The sequence below is a fragment of the Tachypleus tridentatus genome, chromosome 12 (assembly GCF_004210375.1).
Source record: "Tachypleus tridentatus isolate NWPU-2018 chromosome 12, ASM421037v1, whole genome shotgun sequence".
NCBI lineage: Eukaryota > Metazoa > Arthropoda > Merostomata > Xiphosura > Limulidae > Tachypleus > Tachypleus tridentatus.
The window spans coordinates 117,711,325-117,733,755 of NC_134836.1; the positions used below are offsets into that span (position 1 = coordinate 117,711,325).

At 35.5% G+C, this 22,431-nt stretch overlaps 1 protein-coding gene across 1 annotated transcript in view; it reads left to right on the forward strand.

Moving 5' to 3' along the window:
- Positions 1 to 21,800, forward strand: part of LOC143234467 (receptor-type tyrosine-protein phosphatase N2-like) — a 562,455-nt gene extending 540,655 nt beyond the window's left edge. The window contains exons 18-25 of the mRNA XM_076471857.1: positions 350 to 423; positions 7,220 to 7,297; positions 9,337 to 9,456; positions 10,460 to 10,626; positions 13,722 to 13,775; positions 15,345 to 15,409; positions 18,412 to 18,485; positions 20,054 to 21,800. Coding sequence (XP_076327972.1) covers positions 350 to 423; positions 7,220 to 7,297; positions 9,337 to 9,456; positions 10,460 to 10,626; positions 13,722 to 13,775; positions 15,345 to 15,409; positions 18,412 to 18,485; positions 20,054 to 20,125 — 704 coding nt within the window. The 3' untranslated portion in view covers positions 20,126 to 21,800. The remainder of the gene's footprint in view (positions 1 to 349; positions 424 to 7,219; positions 7,298 to 9,336; positions 9,457 to 10,459; positions 10,627 to 13,721; positions 13,776 to 15,344; positions 15,410 to 18,411; positions 18,486 to 20,053) is intronic.
- Positions 21,801 to 22,431: the final 631 nt, after the last annotated feature.

Sequence of the window (22,431 nt, forward strand, 5' to 3'; positions counted from 1 at the left end):
CAATTAAAATTTGTTTTCAACACAGTAAACAAGGACTTATTTCGCAGCATTAATTATTGAGTAATCTTGTCTATAGTATTTTCAAAAACCAGTTAATATATTTTGAAGTATAAGAAACAACCTTTGTAGGTTTATTTAAAATCCTTTATTAACATATTCATATGTAATGTTAACAGTTTTCACATTGATACGAGCAAAATTCCATATTTTAAGGTGTGTCAGTTGTATAACAGATGTGACAAAATAATATTTAACTTAAATATTCCACATAGGTTTATTCAATTATTGTATGTATTGTGTTTGCTTATAATATTGTGGAATTATAACCAAAACTTAACTTCATTTATAGACGACCATTCTCGAGTGGTCCTGAATGACTTTTCGAACATCTGTGGCTCAGACTACATCAATGCCAGTACCATTGTAAGTTTCCAACTTATCTGCTCATGTAAACAACAACATTTGATGAATATGAGCACGTGTTAATACAGTAGAAACGTGAAACTGAAGTGAGTAGATACAACTTTTAAATAATTCACAATTTTCAAGAAAGATGTCATTCCCCAAAAGGTTTACATGTGATTACTTGTACATTATGATCAGGTTTACGTTCGTTACGTGTTCCAGTAATACGTACTATTAAAAAACTGAAATGTGCTGTAGTTTCATTATGTTACATCCATGATCCACTTGATCATTAGACAATTCTTCTCTCTCGAGTAGCTTTTGAGTACTTTGTCATGTGATGGTTAAATGTTGACTAGACATTTGTTATGTGGTGGTTAAATGTTGACTAGAAGTTTGTTATGTGACGGTTAAATGCTGACTAGAAGTTTATTATGTGATGGTTAAATGTTGACTAGAACTTTTTACGTGGTGGTTAAATGTTAACTAGAAATTTATTTGGTAGTTAAATAATGACTAGAACATTGTGATGTAGTGGTTAAATGTTGACTAGAAGTTTGTTATGTGGTGGTTTAATATTGACTAGAACTTTGTTATGTGGTGGTTAAATAATGACTAGAAATTTATGTGGTGGTTAAATATTGACTAGAACATTGTTATGTAGTCGTTAAATATTGACTAGAACATTGTTATGTAGTCGTTAAATATTGATTAGAACATTGTTATGTAGTCGTTAAATATTGACTAGAAATGTGTTATGTGGTGGTTAAATATTGACTAAAACGTTGTGATGTGGTGGTTAAATATTGACTAGAGCTTTGTTATGTGGTGGTTAAATAATGACTAGAAATTTATGTGGTGGTTAAATATTAACTAGAACGTTGTAATACGGTGGTTAAATATTCTTTAGAACTTTGTTACGTGGTGGTTAAATATTGACTAGAATCATTGCTAGTATGCGACAATACTTTAGAACTTTGTTACGTGGTGGTTAAATATTGACTAGAATCATTGCTATTATGCGACATTACTTTAGAACTTTGTTACGTGGTGGTTAAATATTGACTAGAATCATTGCTAGCATGCGAGATTACTTTAGAACTTTGTTACGTGGTGGTTAAATATTGACTAGAATCATTGCTAGTATGCGACAATACTTTAGAACTTTGTTACGTGGTGGTTAAATATTGACTAGAATCATTGCTAGTATGCGACATTACTTTAGAACTTTGTTACGTGGTGGTTAAATATTGACTAGAATCATTGCTAGTATGCGACATGACTCCACTTTATAGGAAACCGTTCTAAATTATTTTATATTTGGTGTAATGGTCAGTGTGCTCAATGTAAAGTCCTAGGTTCGAGCCGCGATACGTCGCTGAACACGCTTCTCGTCGTTATAACCGCGGTAGAAAATCTGTCTGTGTCTCTTTAAGTGTTTGTCAGTTTAGTCGCTAACATTGAAAATACAAAACTGTAAATTTAATGAACAAATGATAAATAACTAATTTACTTACTTTATACCACTAACAGGACTTTATACCACTAACAGGACTTACTTTATACCACTAACGGGACTTACTTTATACCACTAACGGGACTTACTTTATACCACTAACGGGACTTACTTTATATTACTAACGGGACTTTCTTTATACCACTAACGGGACTATATACCACTAACGGGACTTACTTTATACCACTAACAGGACTATATACCACTAACGGGACTTACTTTATACCACTAACAGGACTTACTTTATACCACTGACGGGACTTACTTTATACTACTAACGGGACTTACTTTATACCACTAACGGGACTTACTTTATACCACTAACGGGACTTACTTTATTCCACTAACATGACTTACTTTATACCACTAACATGACTTTCTTTATACCACTAACAGGACTTACTTTATACCACTAACGGGACTTACTTTATACCACTAACGGGACTTACTTTATACCACTAACGGGACTTTCTTTATACCACTAACGGACTTACTTTATACCACTAACAGGACTATATACCACTAACGGACTTACTTTATACCACTAACAGGACTATATACCACTAACGGTACTTTCTTTATACCACTAACGGGACTTTCTTTATACCACTAACAGGACTTACTTTATACCACTAACGGGACTTACTTTATACCACTAACGGGACTTACTTTATACCACTAACGGGACTTACTTTATACCACTAACGGGACTTACTTTATACCACTAACGGGACTTACTTTATACCACTAACAGGACTTACTTTATACCACTAACAGGACTTACTTTATACCACTAACGGGACTTACTTTATACCACTAACAGGACTTACTTTATACCACTGACGGGACTTACTTTATACCACTAACGGGACTTACTTTATACCACTAACGGGACTTACTTTATACCACTAACGGGACTTACTTTATACCACTAACGGGACTTTATACCACTAACGGGACTTACTTTATTCCACTAACATGACTTACTTTATACCACTAACATGACTTTCTTTATACCACTAACAGGACTTACTTTATACCACTAACAGGACTTACTTTATACCACTAACGGGACTTACTTTATACCACTAACGGACTTTCTTTATACCACTAACGGACTTTCTTTATACCACTAACGGACTTATACCACTAACGGACTTACTTTATACCACTAACAGGACTTACTTTATACCACTGACGGGACTTACTTTATACCACTAACAGGACTTACTTTATACCACTAACAGGACTTACTTTATACCACTAACGGGATTTTCTTTATACCACTAACGGGACTTACTTTATACCACTAACGGGACTTTCTTTATACCACTAACGGGACTTACTTTATACCACTAACAGGACTATATACCACTAACGGGACTTACTTTATACCACTAACAGGACTATATACCACTAACGGGACTTTCTTTATACCACTAACAGGACTTTCTTTATACCACTAACGGGACTTACTTTATACCACTAACAGGACTTACTTTATACCACTAACAGGACTTACTTTATACCACTGACGGGACTTACTTTATACCACTAACAGGACTTACTTTATACCACTGACGGGACTTACTTTATACCACTAACGGGACTTACTTTATACCACTGACGGGACTTACTTTATACCACTAACGGGACTTACTTTATACCACTAACGGGACTTTATACCACTAACGGGACTTACTTTATTCCACTAACATGACTTACTTTATACCACTAACATGACTTTCTTTATACCACTAACAGGACTTACTTTATACCACTAACAGGACTTACTTTATACCACTAACGGGACTTACTTTATACCACTAACGGGACTTTCTTTATACCACTAACGGGACTTTCTTTATACCACTAACGGACTTTTTTATACCACTAACGGGACTTACTTTATACCACTAACAGGACTTACTTTATACCACTGACGGACTTACTTTATACCACTAACAGGACTTACTTTATACCACTAACGGGATTTTCTTTATACCACTAACGGGACTTTCTTTATACCACTAACGGGACTTACTTTATACCACTAACAGGACTATATACCACTAACGGACTTACTTTATACCACTAACAGGACTATACTTTATACCACTAACAGGACTTTCTTTATACCACTAACGGGACTTACTTTATACCACTAACATGACATACTTTATACCACTAACATGACTTTCTTTATACCACTAACAGGACTTTCTTTATACCACTAACAGGACTTACTTTATACCACTAACGGGACTTTCTTTATACCACTAACGGGACTTACTTTATACCACTAACAGGACTTACTCTGTACCACTAAAAACGATGTTCAGGCTTCAAACAGGACTTGAGGAAGTAACAAAATCCGGAAATCTGTCTTCTGAACTTAAGTTGATCTATGTTACGTGTCATTTATTTTGAACGAGTCTCCGATTTGTTACGTTATGTACGTCACGTGCTACTATCTCAAATAACCGGAGATTTGAATTTGAGCGAATTAGTTAATTAAATGTTTGTATATTAAATCTATGTTATTTGCCAACAAGACTGATACACAATTTTTTAACACAAATATATTTCCATATATATAAACAAAAACAATACAATTTGTGATAACAGTTATCACTAATAGTTATTGGAAATGATGATTAATATACAAGAGTTTTACAAACTGCATGGAAACTTACATCCGGTCTAAAACTAAATATTTTATCAACGATCCAATTTCACACCGAGCAAATTTCTGAGTTGGTGTTGTTGCACCTTGATCGAGCTAACAACGTCTTTCTTTGCTGGTCTCACACTGGTTAGAAGTCCACGCTTACCGAAGAAGATGTTTAATGTCCTCGTAGAAACAATAAAGTCCGAAGTAATTCACTGAAGTTAAACGGTTTGTTATGTTTGAAATCTAGAACCTTTCTGGTAAAAAACAAAAAAAACGCAAACGAACTTCGCAGGGGTTTGGTTTAGAGAAAGATAAATCTGAAGAATTATCTCTCTAATAGGAGTAGTTAAGAACGTTGTGGTTCCTCTTCGTTCCCTCTCGTGAAAGATTATTGAACTTTACGTGGAGTTTGCCTTTATTTTGTTTTAACTTATTTAAGGTGAAGAAGTGAGATGGTGGATATGAAAGTGACGCGTGTGGAGGGAGACCTGGACGAGGGCGACATAAAGGGAAGGGAGCCAGGCCAGAGTCCGTGGTTAGAATAACCTGGCGGCTGGCGATTACTAAACATTGACTTAAGATTGACTTGAAGTTGGCTTAAACGGCTCTTTTCAGGACTATGCAAGAATGTTGCCTCAGCTGCGATCTACAGGTCCAATGCCAGAGATTTAGGTGTGGGGGAAAACGGGAATACCCCCAGAAAACCCACTTTCACGGCCTGGACGTTTCTGGTCAAATGTAGTTTTCGTTAAATAGACATTAACTACAATTATAGCTTCCTGGACCTATAACGTACTGACTGTAGCTGTCCAATAACATTATCTCTTTCTCTCAGGGCATCGGCTTTTATATATCAATTACGTAAATATCTAGAATTAAAAAAAAATATTTTACACTCAGAAACGTCTTACAAATTTCGAAAACAGGTGGGACGTGCGCAATGTATAGTGAACAGTATACGTCACAAAAAAGAAAACTACACAGAAACAAGTGTTGGCACTAAAATAAAGGTACAACGGTAAGTCTGTTAAATCCAGGTTTTACTTTGTCGGCGTTAAAACTCCACGTTGTCACAGTTTCTGGTTTTAATCAATCCAAGACCATGCTAACTGAGTTACGGTTGCTGTTCTAGTGCTAATAACTTTACGTTTTATACCTTCATTTAGTCCTTGTATATTCCTGACAGTCTGTATGCAGCTCGTTAAACTTACTGGAGTAAAACCGTCACGAGGAGCTGTAATAAAACTAAGATACTTGCATTACACCAATGTTAATTAACCAATAGGGAACACGAAACGATCGACCATCAACACCTACACAGTCCAATGTCGGTCGAATTAATCTCTAGACTCGGCCTGGCATCGCCGGGTGGTTAAGGCCCTCGACTCGTAATCTGAGGGTTGCGGATTCTAATCCCTGTCAAACCAAACATGCTCGCCCTCTCAGCCGTGGGGGCGTTATAAAGTGACGATCAATCCCACTATTCGTTGGTAAAATAGTATCCCAAGAGCTGGCAGTGGGTGGTGATGACTAGCAAATTCAAAAACAAACCAAACCAATTTCTAGACTAGTCTTAAGACTATCGAACGTTTAAATAATAAGGTTCTAAGTAAACCGACGACACAGTACAGCTTTCGTATTTAAAAAAAAATATATATATATATTTGTATGAAGCTGTAGTTCTAAAATGATTAGACTAAGTTTAACCTGATTGGTTGGATTTTGGGACGTCACATGTCAAGAAAGGGTAAGACGAATGGAAGTATTTAACTGTTGGAAGCGAATACGTCTTTATGAAATGAAACATCTTAGGCTGTAATTTGAAGTTGAAGACGTGATAGATTCGGCAGATTTTAGTGACAGAAATCAACTTTTGTAAAAAAGTTCGATGTTCTGTAAAATCAGCTGTGGATGAATCACTTTATTTCGTGATTTGGACTTGCTTTCAATTAAAGTTAAGAGTTGTAATATCTTCGGAAAGTAGTGAGGAGGGAGTGCATTTGTCCCCAGGCGCCGGGTTCGTATGTGAACAAGAAGTTTACCCATAAATTAGGGCTCATTGAAACGTTTCTGTGGTTCACATGAAATGTAAGTACATCTTTAGAAACCTCATGTATTGATCTTCAGTATTTAATATAGAGTATGAAACGTAACATTGTTATACAAAACACTGAATGATACAAATTCATAAAGAATAAACCGTAACTTCTTTACGCCTGGCAGCCATGACAGTATACCGTGGTAGGTGTGATTTACTATCTAAGGTTATAAGTTAGAAAGTAAATGTGGAAAGGCTGGGTGGAGATTGGAGGGGGGCTAGAGGGCTAAGTTAAATAAACATACACATCTGAAGATGTAAATATGGGCATGACTTGTAAGAGCAGTTGTAAATCTGTATATAATATTCCATTTCACATGTCTTCCACTATCATAATAAGGAACTATATCTCAGTGATTTTATCAGTTATGGAACAGAACAGGCGACCTCTATAAGCAACATGATAAAATTAACCATTCTTCATTAGTGCTGAAGTGTTTCTCCAACTGTTCATATCAACTGTACGTTTTCTTCTACGTTTGTCCTCATAAGATGGGGCTCATGTTTTTTTCATTCTCTCCAATAGACCGACCACGATCCACGAAATCCGGCTTACATAGCGACCCAAGGACCTCTTCCACACACGGCAGCTGATTTTTGGCAGGTTTGTGATATTTATTTAACTATACAGAAGTAGGTCATCTCTTTATTTGTGTTGTTTCTAACGTTTTAATAGAATTTTTCATGTAAGTTTTTTTTATATGTTTACCTCAATCCGTTGACTGTTGATCCGTCATATATGGTACGGTTAGCCTCTGACAATTGAATTCGAGTGTAGGGTACATGGTGTACGGCTAGCAAAACATTCCGCGCGCTTTCAAAGCAGCCGTAGTCAAAAAATTGAAACAGTTGAAAATAAGGGACTGTCCTGTCATCTACCAGCCAGTATTAGGTAAATCCACTCACCTGCTATTACACCAAACACTTGTGAATTAGTTTTTCATATTTTCGGTTCAAATTCATTATAATTAGCGTGGTCTTATAAACGTCGTACCTGGCATGGCCTTGTAGTTAGGGTACACGACTCGTGAGTTACGGGTCACGAGTTCGAATTACTTCAAAGAACGTGCTCGCCCTTTTCAACCCCAGAGCTACCCAATGAATTATCTGTGTGGTACTCATGTCTATTATTGAAACCTGGTTTTCAGCATTATAATTCCGCCATCTTACCACTCATTCATCAGAGGACTAACAAATCGTGACATCAGAATATTGCAATGGGTAATAAGTTAACCATAACGTTGCGCAACGTTCTCCAAAGTGTGGGGTACCCCCCGGAGGGCTGAATTGATCTCTTGGGAGTGATTAAAATAGGATCAATATATCAAAATTAAGCGATTTAATATAATTTATTAATAAAATAATAAACATTTACTGAAACACATATAAAGGACATTTTAACGAATGCACGTGAGTCATATTTAGTAAGAAAAAAAAACAGGAACACAAGAAATCGTATTTATTAAAGGGATTCGGAAGAGAAAATTTGAAAAAAACGCTGACGTACAATGTTTAGTTTGCCAATTTATGGATAGGTGGCGCCACATACGACTGCTCATTATGTTCTTTAAGTATCGGATAGATCTATTTATTCTGTGGAGCTTTCACTGTGAAAATAATATATCTAGTAACGTAAATTTTGTCTAGTCAATTTTTTCTGGCAAACTAGTTACAAATAAAGAGAAGGCGTTATCTGTCGTATTTCGACTAAGTCTTAAACATCAGAATTGCTTATGGGAACAGTATTACATTCGTATATACTGCTCCATGTACAAAAATATCTGCCTTTACAAGTAATCGTGTATCCCTCAAGTGCCACAGTGGTATATCTGCGTACTTGTACTGCTAAAAGCTGGGTTTCGATACCCGTGGTGGGCAGAGCACAGATTGCCCTTTGTGGAGCTTTGTGCCTAACAATAAGTAACACCAACAGCGGCAGTTGTGTTAACTCGTCCTAATAATAAGATATAGCTAGTCATTGGTGGTTTTGTGTAATATTTATAAAGAGAAACTAACGAAGTATTAGTAAATACGATTTATAATATTCATACTTTTGTCCGTCTACCGCTAGTACAGCAGTACGTCTACGGATTTACAACGCTAAAATGAGCAAGTAGTCTGATGTGGCTTTGCTGTAAAAAAAAAAAAACACATACGTTTGTCCACTGTCGGCCACGTCAGAAGAGACTGATGTTTATTGTTTGCTAGTATTATTTTACATTCTCTATGCGAGTAGAAACTGCTCACTCTCCATGACGTGGAGACACCATTTGATCTTTAACCAAACTTGAGTGTTAGCAGGACTGTAACACCGCTGCTCGTCACTCGAAAGAAGCAAGCGTCATCCAGTTTGTAGGCTTTAATGATGGGTTAAAACTTTGCTTCAGCTAAAGCAAACAAACTCTCATGATGAAAGTCGGCTTCAGGTGGTTGTTTTTATTCAAGGATATTCATATCCTTAAGCAAACAAGGATGAGAGCACACTTAACGCTTAATGGCTCCGCTGGATGCTAAATCTTTAGAATCTATTCCTTTACACACTGGAGTTATTTCAATTAAGCAACTGTACTGTATAAATAGTAGGTAGTTCATTATGTATCCATTAGTTCGAGTAGGTTAGTAACCATTAACTGGTTATTACAGATGGTCTGGGAGCAAGGAAGTGTCGTCATTGTCATGGTTACTCGACTGATGGAAAACGGCGTTGCTATGTGTCATCGCTACTGGCCTGAAGAGGGCAGTGAAGTCTACCATATTTATGAGGTATAACAAGTTGAATTAACTAAGTTGTTCGTGTGAATTTCAACATATTTTACGTTCCTTGGAGGTGTTTCAAAACTTAAATATTCCAAAATAATACCTCTAACGATTAATTCGCTTCACTAAGTTAGGAATTAAAGTTTTATAAGGAACTCGTTTCGTTTACTGAACTGGAGTATCGAATTATTCCAGTATAGAGAATTGATAGATAAAATATTCTTTGGTAAATATGATTTCACAACTTGAGATTAAGTGCTATAGAGTAAACCGATACTTTACTTATGTACTTCTGTGTACATGTGTGTATGTCGCACATATCAGCTAAAGAACAGTAGGAATTTATAATATTTTAATTATGATAAGACAAAATAGTTCATGTAAAATCTGCTAGGTGGCTAGGACTCTCGACTCGCAATCTGTAGGTCGCGGGTTTGAATCCCCGTCGCACCAAACGTGCTCGCTATTTCAGCTGTGGGAGTGTTATTAGTGACGGTCAATCCCACTATTTGTTGACAAAAGAGTAGCCCAAGAGTTGGCAGTGGATGATGATGACCAGCTGCCATCCCTCGAGTCTCACATACAGCTAAATTACGGACGGCTTGTGTAGCTTTGCCTGAAATTCAAAACAAACAAACAGGCGTATAAAATACTGTCCATCAACCTTGTCATCACAGTTTTAAGCAAATCACTTCAACATGGAGTAGCTTAGTCACCAATGGACATTTTACTTCCAGTTTATGTATTAGTGGAACGTCCCTGAAAAAGATATAAAATGAAACGTAGAGTGTCTAATTTGATGTTATAAGGTCGTTTACTTCTAGTATTAAAGTGAAGGAGTTACTAACACCAGTTTAAAACAGTGATACTTGTCAGACCTATAATATTATAATTTCTAAAAATTCAGCAGTTGTATATTTTAATATTTAATCACTTTAAAAGAAGGAGTCAAAAAACTATATCTTTTACATTCTAATAAAATCGTCTTTTTGTTGTTTTTCTTGTCCAGGTTCATCTTGTTTCTGAACACATTTGGTGCGACGATTACCTTGTCCGAAGCTTTTACTTGAAAAATCTTAAGACTTCTGAAACCCGGACTGTCACGCAATTCCACTTCTTGTCTTGGCCTGAAAATGGCGTCCCAAGCTCCACCAAGGCTCTTTTGGAATTCAGAAGGTAATAATAACCTTGTTTTCAGAAACTTCAGTAACTTTGTTTAGTCGACATTTTCTTCGTCTATATGATTCCTGAACGTCGGGTGAGGTAGAAACTGTTTTATGATTAATGAAAGAGATCTGGACCAGTATTTAACATTAACCAATTTTTGTTGTTTTTATTGTTAAAGCTTTGCTACCTTGATAGCTTCTGTTCTCATTTTCTATAAGACTCTAACTTTGTTTTTCTTTTCTTAATGGGTGATAGATATTTTTGTTTCTTTTCACTCATTACTGACTTGTCTCTCCCAGTATTGAACCTCGACTAACGTCTTTTCTTCTCTGAGTCATCTAATGGCACCAAATTATTATAAGTTCAAATTTGGCAAGGAATCACTCACGCTTGATGTAGATTTAGAAGTGGCTTTAGCCTTTTTTTCTTCTTCTGGGACATACATTATGATCACTTCATTTGGACCATCTGGAAATCTCCAACTAACCAGCCTTGACTGTCCATCATTTTTGTGTTTCGTGCAATTTTTTTGACATAATTGCATAGTCACAAAAGTGATGGATGGCTAAGGGACAGCCCACCTTCCTACTTCTGCTGCTGTTGTTACTAACCCAACACTCTCTTGCAAGTTAGCCCTTCTCTGTTTCTTTTTCCACATATAAGAACCTCTGGTGGATTTCAGCTCTTCTGAGGAGTCTTCATCAAGGTGTTTTGTAATGTTCCAATATCCAAAATTATTGGAATCTTGTTTGTCATGGAATATTCCCATGGACTTGGGAATTTACCTGAGTAATGATACGTCACTTTCCACCCAGTATGTTACTATTAAAGGTGCAACTTTACGTTTTAATTATAATTGGTTTTCATTGCACATTTTTTGATTACTGTTAACAGAAGCCACATTCTAAGCTTAGAGTAAAGATAAAACTGAGATAGATTTAGAAAACCCTAACAGATACATAATGAATTTAATGAGTGATCGTGGAGATTTGTAAATGTAAGTGAGGGAGTTGTGAACACAACCAGTGTGTAAACAAAGAAAATATTACGAGGAAGCTTATAAGAAACAACTTTTCTATTGTGGACTAAAGGAAGCACAATCTGTAAATAAAGGAGCACTGATTGAAAACTGTTTGAATGAAAGGGGTTCCATTAAAAGAGGTGTATCGACAAAGCACGTTTGAAGGAAGACAGTAGGTAAGTTTTTAGTAAAACATAATTTGTGTAAAACGGACAGTTGAAGAAGATATACTCTCTGAAGAAATAACGAGGGCTGTTTGATTAGACAACCCACAGTATTTTATTTAATATGTTCTGAGAATGTATTATAAAGATTAGTGTCAGTGTGGGATGTGCCAAAAGCCTGCTCTTGAAATTGGTAAAATATCACGTATGCCATGTAGAAGTATCCAGTAGTACCACTTATTGGGAAGTATTGTCCAGTAGTACCAACTGTAGGGAAGTATTGTCTGGTAGTACCACTTATTGGGAAGTATTGTCCAGTAGTACCAACTGTAGGGAAGTATTGTCTGGTAGTACCACCTGTAGGGAAGTATTGTCTAGTAGTACCACCTGTAGGGAAGTATTGTCTGGTTGTACCACCTGTAGGGAAGTATTGTCTGGTAGTACCACCTGTAGGGAAGTATTGTCCAGTAGTACCAACTGTAGGGAAGTATTGTCTGGTAGTACCACTTATTGGGAAGTATTGTCCAGTAGTACCAACTGTAGGGAAGTATTGTCTGGTAGTACCACCTGTAGGGAAGTATTGTCTAGTAGTACCACCTGTAGGGAAGTATTGTCTAGTAGTACCACCTGTAGGGAAGTATTGTCTGGTTGTACCACCTGTAGGGAAGTATTGTCTGGTAGTACCACCTGTAGGGAAGTATTGTCCAGTAGTACCAACTGTAGGGAAGTATTGTCTGGTAGTACCACTTATTGGGAAGTATTGTCTAGTAGTACCAACTGTAGGGAAGTATTGTCTAGTAGTACCACCTGTAGGGAAGTATTGTCTGGTTGTACCACCTGTAGGGAAGTATTGTCTGGTAGTACCACCTGTAGGGAAGTATTGTCTAGTAGTACCACCTGTAGGGAAGTATTGTCTAGTAGTACCACCTGTAGGGAAGTATTGTCTGGTAGTACCACCTGTAGGGAAGTATTGTCTGGTAGTACCACCTGTAGGGAAGTATTGTCTGGTAGTACCACCTGTAGGGAAGTATTATCCAGTAGTACCACTTGTAGGGAAGTATTATCCAGTAGTACCACTTGTAAGGAAGTATTATCCAGTAGTACCACTTGTAAGGAAGTATTATCCAGTAGTACCACTTAGTAATTAGAGAAAATTCGAGTTCGACAAGTACACTACTACTAACAATTATTATGGTTCACTTTGTGTGTTTACAAATATAGTTTATGAACTCTAAACCGTGAGAACAACGATGCACAGATTGCGTCGAGCTGACATTTTCCGCGTACCTCAAGTTGTCAACGAAATTCCTTATCGATGTAAAGTGACGTTTGGAACTAGACATTTATGTATTACAGTTTAAGATTCTATCTGGATGTAGTTAGCGTTAAATCCACCACACACTTACTTACTAGCAAATAGAAGACTTAGATGACGTTTAGTGGTCGGTGTGAACCTTTGAGGTTCCCACAAATCCAGAACTATAGGCCCTTTATTGTCCCCATCACCACAGTTATATTGCAGGAAGCAATCGGTAACGTAGTCCTATATTTACTCTGTTTTATTGTTCAATTTCTGTGTCGGTAGGCTGGAGTAACGAATGAAATATTATTTCTCCAAAGTCTTTCTAGTCCAACGACCATACTAAGAATTAGTAACACGTTTTGTTGTTCACTTAAGAAATGGACCCAAATTTCTTTCCTCGCGACCTAATTTTGACATTGTGGTCAATATTTCATAAATAAAAACTGTCATCAGAGTATTAAAAACACGCACACATAGAGAGAGAGAGAGAGAGAACACAAGATATACTTTAAATTAAACTCGTGTATTTCTGTATTTGAAATAATGTAGTTTTTCAAATTTTTATTTAATTTTTCTTACATGAAAGAAGTCTTAGTAAGAAACTGTGTTATTTCAGGAAGGTAAACAAATCCTACAGAGGTCGCTCCTGTCCCATAATGGTACATTGCAGGTAAGCACTTTTTTTTTTTTTTTACAACAACCTTAATTTTCTATAATATTGTACGTTTAAGTCTAAACCTGCACATTGGCCTGTCTGCTCTGCGCTTACCACTGGGATCGAACTTCAAATTTTAGCTGCCCTCCCACAGTTACCGCTGAGCATTAGAAGATTTAGCTGTTTTAAATCAAAGCCACATTAAACTGTGTGTTGTGTTTGCCGCGGAGAATCGAACCCTGAATTTTATCCACGTAATTCTGTAACCTTGAGGACGAGAGCCATTGGGGGGCATTTTCGTTTAGGAGCTCCTTTTGAGCCCGAAGATAACCGATAGAGTCCATGACCATTTCATTTTTCTTCCTTTTTTTTGAAACGTATTTTCTTAACTCTGTACGTCACTTAAGAACAAATTAAACAAAAACGCCATCTGTATTGTATTACCAATAAGTGTAAGAGACTCTCAGTTGTTTCTCGATCTACACATAATAAATATTTTCGAATAATTATACGTTTTTTACCTGTTACGACACTATTAATGAAGGTGTAAAACAGAAGTCGATTATTTGAGTGTTATAATATATTATACTATAGCCGTATTATATAATCAGAAATATGTGTCATACCTTATCTCTCTAACGAAATAGTATGAATTAAAAGCAATTTATTTTTGCCGAATTTGCCGGATTCGACTTGTTTCTTCTATAAAATAGTTGATCTTGTATGTTGGTAGACACGATAGCGTTTGATGGATGGTTAATCTGACGCTATATGGTTTGTAGGCCTATTATTATTGGGGCTGGAAAGTATAAACAAATCCAGGCAAACATATTTATATATTAAATATGTCATTCTTAATGGCGGCGTTATTGTTATTATAATAATGAACGTGTTTAATTTTTTTTTTTAATGTTACATTTACACATGTTTAGATCTGTGAAACATTAGCACATAAAGGGGTTCGAGTACGTTATACTGACACGATTTTGAGTACCCAAGTCAGTATACTACGTGACAGATACAGTCGATGTGAAAGTTATGGTGGAACGGAATATATAAGGACTACACATGTACATGGTTTAGGATTCGCGAGTAATGCGACGCCACCGAAAACTGACCACTTTTGGAAAGGATATGTAGTAGCCCATCCTGAAGTAAAATATTCATACATCAAAATCATAAAGATTTATTTTTCACATCGGCAGGATTTACAGTTTTCAAAGTGGTGATTTTCCTTCGACTCAGTGACATCTGAAGCATCAGGACCTTCCACCAAACTACCGCAAAAGTCGCAAGTTAAGTCTCGTAACAATTCAGGACATTTTTGTTTGTTTTACATTCAGACTGTTGAAATAAGCGATGCAAAAACTTTTGTTGTAATAATGTAAGTGGATTATGGAAAGTGCTCAAAGAAGGATGGTTTCTTTAGGACATGACAGCCTTACGACACATATAGAATGACCGGACGTGGCAATATGGACTGTACATTTTGATTGTTTCCAAAATCTCTGTGGTAAAACGTACTCAACCTCTGTGTGTACCAGATGTTCACAATTTACAGTAATATAATATATCGTTTTACAGTGATGGGATTGGCCGTACAGGAACGTACTGTCTTATTGATATGGTACTGAACAGAATGGCCAAAGGTAAGTTGTACGGTTACGTTTTTCACGTAGAGCATAGATATTTAACACAAAAGTAGTCGAATAAAAGTACCCAATACCTGTAATGTTCTGACAACACGTTGTCTATTTATATGTCCAGAGCTGACCTGTGGGGCAACTGTCTATCAACAACAGCATGCTACTTTTAAACTAACAACAAGTAGGGCAACTGTATCTCAGAACGGCTGGTGTGGGTGTTAACACTTTTATTGATAAGGAGAGAACAACATTTCGACCTTTCTAGGTCATCTTCAGGTTAAGAAAGAGAGTTTATTGACCTTTCTAGGTCATCTTCAGGTTAAGAAAGAGAGTTTCTCGACCTTTCTAGGTCATCTTCAGGTTAAGAAAGATAGTTTCTCGACCATTCTAGGTCATCTTCAGGTTACGAAAGAGAGTTTCTCGACCATTCTAGGTCATCTTCAGGTTAAGAAAGATAGTTTCTCGACCATTCTAGGTCATCTTCAGGTTAAGAAAGAGAGTTTCTCGACCATTCTAGGTCATCTTCAGGTTAAGAAAGAGAGTTTTTTTACCTTTCTAGGTCATCTTCATGTTAAGAAAGAGAGTTTCTTGACCTTTCTAGGTCATCTTCAGGTTAAGAAAGAGAGTTTCTTGACCTTTCTAGGTCATCTTCAGGTTAAGAAAGAGAGTTTCTTGACCATTCTAGGTCATCTTCAGGTTAAGAAAGAGAGTTTCTTGACCATTCTAGGTCATCTTCAGCTTAAGAAAGAGTTTATTGACCTTTCTAGGTCATCTTCAGGTTAAGAAAGAGAGTTTCTCGACCTTTCTAGGTCATCTTCAGGTTAAGAAAGAGAGTTTCTCGACCATTCTAGGTCATCTTCAGGTTACGAAAGATAGTTTCTCGACCATTCTAGGTCATCTTCAGGTTAAGAAAGAGAGTTTCTCGACCATTCTAGGTCATCTTCAGGTTAAGAAAGAGAGTTTCTCGACCATTCTAGGTCATCTTCAGGTTAAGAAAGAGAGTTTCTCGACCATTCTAGGTCATCTTCAGGTTAAGAAAGAGAGTTTCTTGACCTTTCTAGGTCATCTTCAGGTTAAGAAAGAGTTTCTTGACCTTTCTAGGTCATCTTCAGGTTAAGAAAGAGAGTTTCTTGACCATTCTAGGTCATCTTCAGGTTAAGAAAGAGTTTCTTGACTATTCTAGGTCATCTTCAAGTTAAGAAAGAGAGTTTCTTGACTATTCTCGGTCATCTTCAGGTTAAGAAAGACAGTTTCTTGACCTTTCTAGGTCATCTTCAGATTAAGAAAGAGAGTTTCTTGACCTTTCTAGGTCATCTTCAGGTTAAGAAAGAGAGTTTCTTGACCTATCTAGGTCATCTTCAGGTTAAGAAAGAGAGTTTCTTGACCATTCTAGGTCATCTTCAGGTTAAGAAGGAGAGTTTCATGACCATTCTAGGTCATCTTCAGGTTAAGAAAGAGAGTTTCTTGACCATTCTAGGTCATCTTCAGGTTAAGAAAGAGAGTTTCTTGACCATTCTAGGTCATCTTCAGGTTAAGAAAGAGAGTTTCTTGACCTTTCTAGGTCATCTTCAGGTTAAGAAAGAGAGTTTCTTGACCTTTCTAGGTCATCTTCAGGTTAAGAAAGAGAGTTTCTTGACCTATCTAGGTCATCTTCAGGTTAAGAAAGAGAGTTTCTTGACCATTCTAGGTCATCTTCAGGTTAAGAAGGAGAGTTTCATGACCATTCTAGGTCATCTTCAAATTAAGAAAGAGAGTTTCTTGACCATTCTAGGTCAGTTTCAGGTTATGAAAGAGAGTTTCTTGACCATTCTAGGTCATCTTCAGGTTAAGAAAGAGAGTTTCTCGACCATTCTAGGTCATCTTCAGGTTAAGAAAGAGAGTTTCTTGACCATTCTAGGTCATCTTCAGGTTAAGAAAGAGAGTTTCTTGACCTTTCTAGGTCATCTTCAGGTTAAGAAAGAGAGTTTCTTGACCTTTCTAGATCATCTTCAGGTTAAGGAAGAGTGTTTCTTTATCTTTCTAGGTCATCTTCATGTTAAGAAAGAGTTTCTTGACCTTTCTAGGTCATCTTCAGGTTAAGAAAGAGAGTTTCTTGACCATTCTAAGTCATCTTCAGGTTAAGAAAGAGAGTTTCTTGACCTCAAGATGACCTAGGAAGGTCGAAACGTTGTTTTCTCCTTACCAATAAAAGTGTTAATACCCATACCAGCCGTTCTGAGATACATTTTTATTTCAAGTGAGTTTCTTGTCGTCACGAAGTAGGACAACTGTTTACCAACAGTCTGATTTCCGCTAGTTTTTATAAAGTTAGGTTTATCTTGACTATTAATATTGGAAAACATCAAAATCATGACATTTCATTACTGGGTATTTCCACCATGGCCACTACATAAGTGAAACCAGTCATTACAATCGTAGTCTCAAGCCATACTGATTATATGTCTACACCAGGAGAAACTAGAATCTAAAAATCTAACTACTGGTCAGGTATCTTATATCCTTAGAAATCTTAGATGCACTCGGTGTGCGATTTTTATCATTAGTAGATTAATTCCAATGATATGTGCAAAATCGATTATCTGTGCATCATTGATTAAATAAATAACCTTCAAACTTTATCTACTATCGCTGTCCCCGTTAGATAACAGAAATGGTTTCGTTAATGGGTTACTTCATCTGTAGGAAAAATTCAAGAGTTATTGAAGTCAATGTGTTGCCTCTGCCTTTAATATCTGGTATGTTTTTTTTACTTACATTGTTGACAGTACATTGGCCAGAATGTGTTATCGTTAACGGTGATTCGCGATATGATTTTTAAAAAACTTGGTTTAAGAATACATTGTAAATGACAAACCAAGTCTTACCATCAGAAATTATGTCACAACGAAGATAACAAATCATCGAGGATTCCTCGGTGAAATGTAGTTACAACCTTGTTCTTAAATATACGTATCCGGTTCACTCAAACCGATGAAATGTTTTCTTACTGTTTGTTTGTTTTATAGGAGCTAAGGAAATAGACATCGCTGCTACGTTGGAACACATCCGGGACCAACGAGGGGGAACAGTGAAAACCAAAGTAAAAAAATATGTTTATATCCTCACGTAGTTCTTATGCACACAAAAAACTTAAAAGTAGAGATTGTTTTATATCCTCAGGTACAGGTGTAGTTTTTATACACTCAAAATTAAAGTAGAAATTGTTTTATATCCTCAGGTACAAGCGTAGTTTTTATACACTAATAATTAAAGTAGAAATTGTTTTATTTTCTCAGGTACAGGCGTAGTTTTTATACACTAATAATTAAAGTAGAAATTGTTTTATATCCTCAGGTACAAGCGTAGTTTTTATACACTAATAATTAAAGTAGAAATTGTTTTATTTTCTCAGGTACAGGTGTAGTTTTTATACACTAATAATTAAAGTAGAAATTGTTTTATTTTCTCAGGTACAGGCGTAGTTTTTATACACTAATAATTAAAGTAGAAATTGTTTTATTTTCTCAGGTACAGGCGTAGTTTTTATACACTAATAATTAAAGTAGAAATTGTTTTATATCCTCAGGTACAGGTGTAGTTTTTATACACTAATAATTAAAGTAGAAATTGTTTTATATCCTCAGGTACAAGCGTAGTTTTTATACACTAATAATTAAAGTAGAAATTGTTTTATTTTCTCAGGTACAGGTGTAGTTTTTATACACTAATAATTAAAGTAGAAATTGTTTTATATCCTCAGGTACAAGCGTAGTTTTTATACACTAATAATTAAAGTAGAAATTGTTTTATATCCTCAGGTACAAGCGTAGTTTTTATACACTAATAATTAAAGTAGAAATTGTTTTATATCCTCAGGTACAGGTGTAGTTTTTATACACTAATAATTAAAGTAGAAATTGTTTTATATCCTCAGGTACAAGCGTAGTTTTTATACACTAATAATTAAAGTAGAAATTGTTTTATTTTCTCAGGTACAGGCGTAGTTTTTATACACTATTAATTAAAGTAGAAATTGTTTTATATCCTCAGGTACAGGTGTAGTTTTTATACACTAATAATTAAAGTAGAAATTGTTTTATATCCTCAGGTACAAGCGTAGTTTTTATACACTAATAATTAAAGTAGAAATTGTTTTATATCCTCAGGTACAAGCGTAGTTTTTATACACTATTAATTAAAGTAGAAATTGTTTTATATCCTCAGGTACAGGTGTAGTTTTTATACACTAAAAATTAAAGTAGAAATTGTTTTATATCCTGACGTACAAGCGTAGTTTTATACATATATACACACAGAGAACAAATTAAATATGCAATGCATCCAGACGTGTTTTTGTATATACAACAAACGCAGGCGCCTTTTTAAACACAGCGTAGTTATCCAAAGTTCACTCGACCTGTGGTAACCAAACTAATTGCCAATTTTAAAACATTTACAAAGCTTGGTTACGCTTCGTCTGTGCCATTGTGTATATATTTATCTTGAAGGAAGTAAGACCTTCGTGCGGGTTGTCCTCGAAACATGCGACTTGATGTTTGTACGCATGCTTAACTTATATAGATCAAAGATACCTATGTAACATTCGTAAGGTGAAGGAATAGTTGTATTTAATAACGCTGATTAAAAGTTAAACAACGTTTCTTACAGGCTCAGTTTGAATTCGCTTTGATGGCCGTGGCAGAGGAAGTACACGCCATCTTGAAGGCATTATCTCAGTAACACCACAGTTCGTTGACCGAAACCCTTTCAAAGAGAAATGGATCAACAAGATAAAACTTTCAAACATTCCAACCCAACAGTCAAGTAAAAGTCCAGTGTAGTAATTTCTGTTTTTAGTAGGTTTGTTACGTGTTTAGTAGTTTAACCCCAGTGAACCGTAGAAGACCCTAAACGATATTTAGGTTAATCAAATTTCAAAAAAAGAAAATTATAAATCTAAGCATCATATATATATATATATATACATAAACATACACACACATATATATATATGAATATTTGTCGTTTTGTGATGTCTTCGAAATTGAAGCGGATACCAATATATTTCAGTGTTATAGGAGAAAAGGTGGGGAGCTAAGTCCGGGGCCTAGTTCTGACATTTCAGTTTCTTTCGGTATATATATATATTATAACTAATATATATTAGTTTATCAAAAATTTCTTGGAACAGTAGGTGTTCGAAAAAATAACGATTTCATTTCAATTATCTGCTAAAATTAAAAACTTATTTTAAAATAAAAAGTTTAGGGATATTGGGTATAATGAAGAAATGAACTAAATAGGGTGAGGTGAAAGTTTGCACGATTTGGTTAAAATATTAACTGTTAAAAACGATGGTACATCATTACCCAGAAGTAACAGTAGGAAATCAAAGTTGGGTTTAGTTCCGAAGCGCCATCTCTCAGGGAAAACTAAAAACTCAGTCTTGCGAGGTCAATTGTATTCATATTCCGGAAAGTAAAGTATAAACAAAACAATCTATCATTATGAACGTATAATTAGAACAAATAGCGAGTCCACTTACCAGCGTTTGTTAACCTTAACACTAAATACTGTGTGTTAATTGGTGCATCGATTTTTAAGATGGTGACGTAAACTGTCAATCTTGAAACTAACATTTATTTATATTCTAATTGATCGAACACCAAGTTAAACAATTGTTATGATTATCTACTTATATATGTAGCATATTTAGAAATATCTATGGGTTTTGCGATTCTCTTGGCTTAGTGGGTTATCCATGCACTGTGCGCAGAGACAGACGAGAGACTGCCTTTAATGTAACCACGGTAAATAATAAGGCCTAGCACAAAGACGTTTGAAGAAAATCATTTTATTTTGAAACTACTGTGTGAAAAACTTCGTAATTACTGCACAATACTGATAAAGTTATTTATTAAATTATTATAATTCTAGTTTATTGTTCTATAATTTGTAATATTTTACCGAGAGGCTGAAAAGCGTATTACACTCGATACTTTTGCGTTGTGGTAAGGTCTTATTCTGAAATTTTAAGTTTATAAAACAATGTATATTCAGTAAAAAAAGTATTATATATATACAACAACAAAATCCCAATCGGTACATAAGCGTAAATTTTGTGAACGCACCTGAAAAATGAAAACGTGCCAGAAGTCAGATATACGAGGCATAACGTTTGAAATTAATCAACATTATTGTTATCCGTTTTTAATGTTCAAAAATAATAAATACAAATGTTTTTTGTGCAATGTTGATGGTGTGTTGTTGTTGTTTCAGCTCTGATATCTCAAGAAAACTATATTTTCAAACTCTTCTTACTATTTTTGTGATTGTTTGATTGGATGTATAGGTGTACAAACTGTATATGACCACCCGCTGTTACCAAGGTTCAATAAAATGCATTACGACTGAAGTGGCGTGGAAGTCTTTTGTTGTTTTTGTCTTTTACTCCGCTGTTATAAAAATTACCCCATCCTTCAAATCTCCACCACTGTATGATGGAACTGGTTGAAGTAACCACACAAAGATAGATGTGTAAGAAGAACCTATCATTTGAATCAGGGCTGATAATTATCTGTACAGTCGTTAATTTTTACTTATGGTCCTTTTGTCAAAGTATAAAGTTTTCAAAACAAATTTTACACTAATAATTGCAATTGAAAAACAAAACATTAAAACGGTAAACAATTATAGAAATACTTTATTATGAACAGTAAAACAAAGTTATAAAGTCTCTACAAACAGTTTGGTATTATACTAGTGTAAGTTATGTATTAATCAAGTGTGAACAAACATATAGCAGCTTAAAACAAAAACTTCAGAAGAGGGGGACGACTGAAAAATAAAAACAGAAACGGGAGCTGATAAACTAAACATTAGTCTGTATTCTGTTTTTTGTAACCTTCATTCCTTTAAATGGGTAGTTTTGGAATGTTAAAATTTGTGTTTCTTACCAAAACGTTTTCACAAGACAAGAAAAGAGTGAAAAACATTACTCAGGTTGGTTTATCTGCTTTGGTTTGGTGCACATGAACACAGACAAA